The following is a 9917-nucleotide window of genomic DNA, read 5'->3' as shown; positions in this document are numbered from 1 at the left end:
GCTACTTTCTCCCCACCCCCACCCTCCTCTAGCTTATCTCTCCACCCTTCAGGCTCTCTGCCTCTATTCCTGATGAAGGGCTTTTGCCCGAAACGGCGATTTTCCTGCCCCTCGGATGCTGCCTGACCTGCTGTGCTTTTCCAGCACCACTCTAATCGAGACTCTGGTTTCCAGCATCTGCAGTCCGTGTTTTTACCCAGTTTGAGGATTGATACAGGGCTATGGGGAGAGAGTGGGGCAATGGGACATGGCCCCTGCTCCCCCATCCCCTACCCTTGGTAGGGTACCCTCTGCTCTCCACACCTGAATGTTGAGGAATGACGTTGCTTCCCTCCCTCTCTCTGTCTCTCCCTGTTCAGACCTGCCCGAGTCAGAGAGGGAAACTCTCAACTCCCTGCTGAGGGTCATGCTTCAGTCAGTGAACCCCATTGAGGGCCCTCCGAACCCCAGTGTCCACATTGCGTTACGACTGGCCAGCGACCATCATCTGCCGACAGAGGTACTGCTCCTACAGCAGCTGAAGATGACTGCAGTCGAGAAAGTGAAACATGGTACGTACTGGGGATCTGGTCCAGTCCATTGGGCCTATCTGCTCTGTGCTTGTGTTTGCCCTCCTCACCAGCCCTCCTCCTACCCCTTCTCCATCCCTGTACCACCCCCCCCCCCCCCATCCCTTCATTGAGGTGAAAATCCATCGGGAAAGACTGGAATTGTTTATCTGATGGGAATGCAAGCCATAAACAATCGAGTGATTTTTCCCCTCTTTGTTCCGTCATGGGTGCTGGGTATTAACCAGTATTTATTGCTCAGAGGGCAGTTAAGAGTCAACCACATCTCTGTGAGCCTGGAGTCACGTGTAGGCCAGACCAGGTAAGGATGGCAGTTTCCTTCCCTGAAGGATATTAGTGAACCAGACGGCTTTTTTCCAATAATGCTTTTGTGGTCATCATCAGATTCCTAAATATCCGAGGTTTATTTAATGAATTGAAATTACCGCCAAGGGATTTGAACCTGGTCCGTCAGAACGCTGCCAAGATCTCGAGGTTAATTGTCTGGTGATAACACCACACCAGGTCTGGAGAAGATCATAGAATCCCTACAATGCAAAATGGGGCCATTCGGTCCATTGAGTCTCCAGTGACCCTCCAAAGACCATACCCCTACCCTATCCCCATAACTCCACCTTTATCATCACCACTCCACTCTAACCTGCACATCCCTTGACACTGTGGGACAATTTAGTATGGCCAATCCCACCCTAACCTGCACATCCCTGGGCAGTATGGGACAATTCCCCATGGCCAATCCACCCTAACCTGCACATCCCTGGGCACTATGTGACAATTTCCCATGGCCAATCCACCCTAACCTACACATCCCTGGGCACTATGGTTCAAGTTAGCATGGTCAATCCACCCTAACCTGTACATCCCTGGACACTATGGGACAAGTTAGCACAGATAGTCCATCCTAACCTGCACATTCCTGGGCACTATGGGACAATTTCCCATGGCCAATCCACCCTAACCTGCACATCCCTGGGCACTATGGGACAATTTCCCATGGCCAATCCATCTTAACCTGCACATCCCTGGGTACTATGAGACAATTTCCCATGGCCAATCCACCCTAACCTGCACATCCCTGGGTACTATGAGACAATTTCCCATGGCCAATCTACCCTAAACTGCACATCCCTGGATTGTGGGAGGAAACCCACGCAGACACGGGGAGAATGTGCAAACTCCACTCAGACAGTCGCCCGAGGGTGGGATCGAACCTGGGTCCCTGGCGCTGGGAGGCAGCAGTGCTAACCACTGAGCCACTGTGCCATAATGGCTCCAATCCTGGATGAGACCACAGTCAGAACTATTGGGGTGACGTGCAGGACTGGGGTGTTCGGGGAAAAGTCTTTCCCCAGGAGAGGCAGGGGTGGGGGTTACAGAGAAGGGGAATGTGGACCTGCCTCCCACGGGGAATGCACCAAGTCAATAATACTGATGCACTTGCAGGGGGAGGGGGAGGTTGGATGACCACATGAGGAAGTAAGGAACTATAGGATCTAGTGACAAGTGAGATGAAGAACGTGGGGAAGAGGCAGGGATTAAAGGATGGGCCGAATGGCCTGTTTCCATGATTTCTCAACAACTCACATGTTTACCCTCCTTTACCAAACAGGTGAGAACTTCTCCTCCGGTCTAGTTGCTCTTTATACCTTGGCCATGGCTGCATCCTGCCACAATCCAACCGATGTTTCCTACAAAGGGGAAAGAATTAACCTGGTGGAGATACTGCAAGAGAAATTAACCAAGGAAATCGAACATATCGGTAAATATCGCTGAGCATTAGCACACCCCACCACACAGTGCTCCCCCCACTGTACTGTCCCCAGTTCCCACTCCTAGAGCAGGAACAGCACTGAGTTCAATACTGCACTGTTACAGGCTTGCAACCATTCTCAATGTTATGGAATCCCCACAGTGTGGAAAGAGGCAGTTCAGCCCATTGAGTCAACACCAACCAGTCAGAACAGCATCCACCCAGACCCAGTCCCCCACCTTATCCCTGTAATCCTGTATTTCTCACGGCTAATCTGCCTAACCTGCACATCCCTGGGCACTATGGGACAATTTCCCATGGCCAATCCACCCTAACCTGCATATCCCTGGCCACTATGGGACAATTTCCCATGGCCAATCCACCCTAACCTGTACATCCCTGGGCACTATGGGACAATTTCCCATGGCCAATCCACCCTAACCTACACATCCCTGGGCACTATGGGACAATTTCCCATGGCCAATCCACCCTAACCTGCACATCCTTGGACACTATGGGATAATTTCCCATGCCAATCCACCTTAACCTGCACATCCCTGGACACTATGGGACAATTTCCCATGGCCAATCCACCTTAACCTGCACATCCCTGGACACTATGGGACAATTTCCCATGGCCAATCCACCTTAACCTGCACATCCCTGGACACTATGGGACAATTTAGCTTGACCAATCCACCCGAACTTGCATACCTTTGGACTGTGGGAGGAAACCCACACAGACACAGGGAGAATTTGCAAAGTCACCTTAGGGTGGCATCAGACCTGGGTCCCTGGTGCTGGGAGGCAGCAGTACTAACCACTGAGCCACCACATCTGCCAGACTATCCAGATAATCATCTCCTAAATCTTTCCCAGAATAAGCACTTTCTGTGTTAGGTGGAGTGTCATGAGCCATCTTGATCCCTTCCCTGCATTCTCTCTGTATCTCCGTCTTCCCCATTCCATCTCTCTGACTTTGTCGAAATACCTGTCTTTCTCTGTGCAACTGTCTGTCCATCTCTTTTCTTGTCTTTCTATCTTTCTCTCTTTGCCTCACTGTATTTCACTCTTTGCATCTCCCTCTGACTGTTTAACTCACACACACACTCTCTCTTCTTCTCTCTCTCTGTTACTCTTTCTTTCTTCTCTCTGCGTGTCTCTGGCTCTCTACAGCAATAATCATTGTGGATATTGTGTTGTTTAGGGAAAACTACATTCCCTCTTAGTAACTATTACCAAGTGAGCCTGGACGTGCTGACACTCTGTGTGATGGACGCAGAGTTTTCACAGGACTTCGTCCAGATCCTCATCGATGCAGTCATGAACGACAAATTCACATATGACTCCGAATTCTCAGTTGGTAAGAATATTCTCTGTTGACCCCTGTCTCTGGTTGACCCCTGCCTCTGATTGATTGACTCCTGGCTCTGATTGTCATCTGTTTGCAGTCAAAAGGACGTCTGTGAAGGGAGAGTCTTTCAAAGGTGTATTATTGAGGCTTCAAGGCCCATTAGAGTGAAGGGTAATGCTGGCAGGAGTAGGGAACCCTGGCAGACTCGAGTTATTGAGGCTCTGGTCCTGAAAAAGGGAAGCATATATAGGCAGCTGGGATCAAGTGAAGTCCTTGAAGAGCAGAGAGGCGTTAATGTACACTTGAGAGAAATCAGGAGGGCTAAAAGGAGAATCCAAAGAGATTCAATAAGTACATGAAGGGCAAAAGAGTAACTAGGGAGAGAATCGGGCCTCTTAAAGATCAACAAGGTCATCTACATGCAAAGCCACAAGTCATGGTGAGATTCTAAATGAATATTTCTCATCAGCATTTACCGTCAAGAAAGGTATATGTGCTAGCGGACTTGGAGAAATAAATAGTGATGTCTAAGAGTGTCCACATTACAGAAAAGGATGTGCTGGAGTCTTAAACCACGTTAAGGTAGATAAATCCCCAGGACCTGAACAAACATATCCCAGGACTTTGTGGGAGGCTCGAGAGGAAATTTGCAGGCCACCTAGCAGAGATATTTGTATCATGGATAGTCATGGGTGAAGCGCCCGAAGATTGGAGGGTGGTTAATGTTGTGTCATTATTTAAGAAAAGTTGTCAGGAAATGCCTGGGAACTACAGACCAGTGAGCCTTATGTCCATGGTGGACAAGTTGTTAGAGGGGATTCTGAGGGTAGGACCTGTAGGCATTTGAAGAGGCAAGGGCTCATTTAGGATAATCAGCGTGGCATTGTGTGTGGGAAATTGTGTCTCACACATTTAATTGAGTTTTGTTTGGTGAACAATAAAGTAGATCTAGTGTGGTGGACATTGTCTCCATGGACTTCAGCAAGGCCTTTGACAAGGTACCACATGGTGGGCTGTCGAGTCAGGTTAAATCTCACGGGATCCAGAAAGAGCCAGCCAACTGGATACAAATTTAGCTTGACTGTAGAAGTCAGAGGGTGGTGGGGGAGGGTTGTGTTTCAGACTTGGAGGCCTGTGACTAGCGGTGTGCCACAGGGATCAGTGCTGGGTCCACTGTTGTTCATCATTTGTATAAATGATTTGGATGGGAATTTGGGAGATATGGTTAGTGTGTTTGTGGATTGGTGGTGTGGTGAACAGTGAAGAAGGTTCCCTGGGAATACACTGAGATCCTGATCGACCAGGCCAGTGGGCTGAGGAACAGCAGATGGAGTTTAATTCAGATAAATGCGAGGTGTCGTGTTTTGGTAAAACAAACCAGGGCAGGACTAACACAGTCGATGGTAGGGCCTGGACAGTGTTACAGAACAAAGCAATCTCGGGGTGCAGGTTCATATCTCCTTGAAAGTGGAGTGACATGCAGACAGGATGGTGAAGGAAGCTTTCAGTATCGGTCAGAGCACTGAGGATAGGAGTTGAAATGTCTAGCTGCAGCTGTACAGGACGTTGCTGAGGCTACATACTGTGGGCAGTTCTGGTCACCCTACTATAGAAAGGATGTTATTAAACTAGAAACACTCCAGAAAATATTGACCAGGATGCTACCTGGGCTGGAGGGTATGAGTTATAAGGAGCGGGCACATAGACTGGGACTTTCTTTTTCCCCCGGAGCTTAGGGGACTGATGGGTGACCTCATAGATGTTCATAAAATCATGAGAGACATAGATAAGGAAGATGGCTAATAGCATTTCTCCAGGGTAGGGGAGTCTAAAGCTACTGGACATGGGCTTAAGGTGAAAGAGAAGAATGTCTAAAGAGGCAGGTTTTTCTTTCACTCAGAGGGTGGTGAGTGCCTGGAACTTGATGCCAGAGATAGCGGTGGAGGCTAGTACAGTTTAAGAAAGATTTGGACCATGTATGGCTTCGATCGATATGGAGGGATATGGACTGAATGCAGGCAAATGGCAAATGTGAAAAGGGAGCACCATGGACAGGTTGGGCTGAAGGGTCTGTTTCCTTGCCAGGAACTTTGTGATTCCAATTGTCTCCTGTCTCTGATTGTCTCCTGTCTCTGGTTTCGCACACACAAACACATACAATTGTATATGAACAGACAGGGACGTGGAGACAGGTTTACAGACAATAAAACACTGACATTCAGTTATCTCTGTGCCTGTAAACTTGAATACACACTCAGATACAAACATACCCACACACACACCTGTACAAACATTCAGGAATAGGGCCACGTGTACACATATACAAATTGTCACACAGCTGCTTGAGAGAAACCTGCACAGAAATGTGCACCGTGGGTGGCACGGTGGCACAGTGGTTAGCACTGCTGCCTCACAGCGCCAGAGACCCGGGTTCAATTCCCGCCTCAGGTGACTGACTGTGTGGAGTTTGCACGTTCTCCCCGTGTCTGCGTGGGTTTCCTCCGGGTGCTCCGGTTTCCTCCCACAGTCCAAAGATGTGCCGGTCAGGTGAATTGGCCATGCTAAATTGACCATAGTGTTAGGTAAGGGGTAAATGTAGGGGAATGGGTCTGGGTGGGTGCGCTTCGGTGGGTCGGTGTGGACTTGCTGGGCTGAAGGGCCTGTTTCCACACTGTATGTAATCTAATCTAATGTAATCTAAATGTTTGCAACCATGCACACCAATAACTAAAGACATGCAAATAACTCCAACCATCAGGAGCTGAGGAGATGGACAGTGAGAGGTGATGCAGCTGGGTGAAAGTCTAGGACTTATTTCACTCTCGTTTCCTCTGTAGATACAGGAGCTGTAGCAGCACTCGCTTTGAGGTGTGTGAATGACAGGATAACAAACATGCACATTTCAAATGCACTCAACTATATCCTCGAACAGATACTTAGAAGAATAATGGATGATGGTCTGATTGGTAATCTCTACAGTACAGGTCTGGCAATGCAGGTAATTCCCACAAACACTAACACAGATACACACTGACACACTTGCAACCACTCACAGCCACACGCTGTCCAACCTACACCCACAGAGAGTTAATGTACACTGTTCCAATCCATATATACGCTGGGGGTTACTGTACACTGTTCCAGTCCCCATGCACCCTGGGGGTTACTGTTCACAGTTCCAGTCCCCATGCACCCTGGGGGTTACTGTATAATGTTCCAATCCCTATTCCCACTGAGAGTTACTGTACACTGCTCCAATGCCCCCTGGGATTAATGGACTCTGTGGCAATCCCCATGCACCCTGAGAGTTACTGTACACTGCTCCAATGCCCCCTGGGAGTTACTGTACACTGTTCCAATCCCCATACACACAGGGAGTTACTGTACACTGTTCCAATCCCTATTCCCACTGGGAATTACTGTACACTGTTCCAATCCCCATGCACCCTGGGGGTTACTGTACACTGTTCAAATCCCCATACACACTGGGAGTTACTGTACACTGTTCCAATCCCTCTTTCCACTGGGAGTTACTGTACACTTGTTCCAATCCCGTACTAACTGAAAGTTACTGTACACAGTTCCAATCCCGTACACACTGGGAATTACTGTACACAGTTCCAATCCCTATTCCCACTGGGAGTTACTGTACACTGTTCCAATCCCGTACTAACTGAAAGTTACTGTACACAGTTCCAATCCCGTACACACTGAGAGTTACTGTACACTGTTCCAATCCCCAGACACACTGGGAGTTACTCTATACTGTTCCAATCCCTATTCCCACTGGGAGTTACTGTACACTGTTCCAATCCCTATTCGTACTGGGAGTTACTGTTCCAATCCCCATGCACCCTGGGAGTTAACTGTACACTGTTCCAATTCCTATTCCCACTGGGAGTTACTGTACACTGTTCCAATCCCTATTCCCACTGGGAATTACTGTACACTGTTCCAATCCGTATTCCCACTGGGAGTTACTGTACACTGTTCCAATCCCCATGCACCCTGGGAGATACTGCACACTGTTCCAATCCCTATTCCCACCCGGAGTTACTGTACACTGTTCCAATCCCCATGCACCCTGGGAGTTACTGTACACTGTTCCAATCCCCATACACACTGTGAGTTACTGTACACTGATCCAATCCCTATTCCTACTGGGAGTTACTGTTCCAATCCCCATGCACCCTGGGAGTTACTGTATAATGTTCCAATCCCTATTCCCACTGGGAGTTACTGTACACTGTTCCAATCCCCATGCACCCTGGGAGTTACTGTACACTGTTCCAATCCCCATGTACACTGGGGGTTACTGTACACTGTTCCAATCCCTGTGCACCCTGGGAGTTACTGTACACTGTTCCAATCCCCATGCACACTGGGGGTTACTGTACACTGTTCCAATCCCTGTGCACCCTGGGGGTTACTGTACACTGTTCCAATCCCCATGCACCCTGGGGGTTACTGTACACTGTTCCAATCCCCGTGCACCCTGGGGGTTACTGTACACTGTTCCAATCCCCATGTACCCTGGAAGTTACTGTACACTGTTCCAATCCCCATACACACTGGGGGTTATTGTACACTGTTCCAATCCCCATGTACCCTGGGAGTTACTGTATAATGTTCCAATCCCTATTCCCACTGGGAGTTACTGTACACTGTTTCAATCCCCATGCACCCTGGGGGTTACTGTACACTGTTCCAATCCCCATGTACCCTGGGAGTTACTGTACACTGTTCCAATCCCCATACACCCTGGGGGTTATTGTACACTGTTCCAATCCCCATGTACCCTGGGAGTTACTGTATAATGTTCCAATCCCTATTCCCACTGGGAGTTACTGTACACTGTTTCAATCCCCATGCACCCTGGGGGTTATTGTACACTGTTCCAATCCCCATGTACCCTGGGAGTTACTGTATAATGTTCCAATCCCTATTCCCACTGGGAGTTACTGTACACTGCTCCAATGCCCATACACTCTGGGATTAATGGACACTGTTCCAATCCCCATACACCCTGGGAGTTACTATACACTGTTCCAATCCCTATTCCCACTGGGAGCTACTGTACACTGTTCCAATCCCCATACACACTGGGAGTTACTGTACACAGTTCCAATCCCGTACACACTGGGAATTACTGTACACTGTTCCAATCCCTATTCCCACTGGGAGTTACTGTACACTGTTCCAATCCCGTACTAACTGGAAGTTACTGTACACTGTTCCAATCCCCGTACACACTGGGAATTACTGTACACTGTTCCAATCCCTATTCCCACTGGGAGTTACTGTATACTGTTCCAGTCCCAATGCACCCTGGGAATTATTGTACACAGTTCCAATCCCTATTTCCACTGGGAGTTACTGTACACAGTTCCAATCCCCATACACACTGGGAGTTACTGTACACAGTTCCAATCCCATACTAACTGGAAGTTACTGTACACAGTTCCAATTCCGTACACACTGGAAGTTACTGTACACAGTTCCAATTCCGTACACACTGGGAGTTACTATGCACTGTTCCAATCCTCATACACACTGGGAGTTACTGCACACTGTTTCAATCCCACACGCTGGGAGTTACTGTATAGTGGTAGTGTGGCACTCCATCAGTACTGACTCACAGACAATGATGTGCTGCTGGTCAGATCACACGTTTGTCCACCGCCCTGGCTAAAACCCATCTGCCAATAGGTTTCCCCCCACTCTCTGTACATGTGCTGGAGTGAATAACATTTCACAATAGCCAGCCGTCAGGAATATTCTCAGTTGATGTGCTCATGAAAACTGTTCTTTCATAGAATCACTGAATTACAGCACAGAAACAGACCCTTCGGCCCGTCTCTTCCGCATCGACCACATTATTCCAAACTGAAATGGTCCCATTTATTATAGTATAGAGGGAAGCCATTAAGCTCAGCTTTCCTACACTGGCTGCATTGTGAAGAACCGATGTCGCCCCCAAATCCCTGCACACCGTTCCATGTGAAACACCCATCCACTTCCCCTCTGCAATTCCGGAATTGAGTTTGCCTCCCCTTCATTTCCATATCTTTGGTACCTGCTGAACGAGAAATGTTTTCTCTCTTCTCATATCTGCCTTGCTTCACTTGGTCATCAGTCCCTGACATGAGGAGAGCAAGAGTCAATAACATCCACATGTGTAAAGGGAGGGGGATCTGGACAAACCCATGGGGAGGGGGACACAGACAGAAGGTGATGGTGAGAT

At 48.5% G+C, this 9917-nt stretch overlaps 1 protein-coding gene across 2 annotated transcripts in view; it reads left to right on the top strand.

Annotated features, from left to right (window-relative positions):
• Nucleotides 1–9836, top strand: part of LOC122547916 (transcobalamin-1-like) — a 25245-nt gene extending 15409 nt beyond the window's left edge. Inside the window, exons 2-5 of one of the 2 annotated variants that reach the window (XM_043686474.1) lie at nt 360–551; nt 2179–2328; nt 3527–3682; nt 6511–9836. In XM_043686474.1, the coding sequence (XP_043542409.1) occupies nt 7934–8887 (954 nt within the window). In that variant the 5' untranslated portion in view covers nt 360–551; nt 2179–2328; nt 3527–3682; nt 6511–7933 and the 3' untranslated portion in view covers nt 8888–9836. The remainder of the gene's footprint in view (nt 1–359; nt 552–2178; nt 2329–3526; nt 3683–6510) is intronic. The other variant, XM_043686475.1, reaches the window with a different exon arrangement.
• Nucleotides 9837–9917: the final 81 nt, after the last annotated feature.

This window comes from Chiloscyllium plagiosum, unplaced genomic scaffold (assembly GCF_004010195.1).
Source record: "Chiloscyllium plagiosum isolate BGI_BamShark_2017 unplaced genomic scaffold, ASM401019v2 scaf_242, whole genome shotgun sequence".
Classification (NCBI taxonomy): Eukaryota; Metazoa; Chordata; class Chondrichthyes; order Orectolobiformes; family Hemiscylliidae; genus Chiloscyllium; species Chiloscyllium plagiosum.
This window is presented reverse-complemented; position numbering and strand designations above follow the sequence as displayed.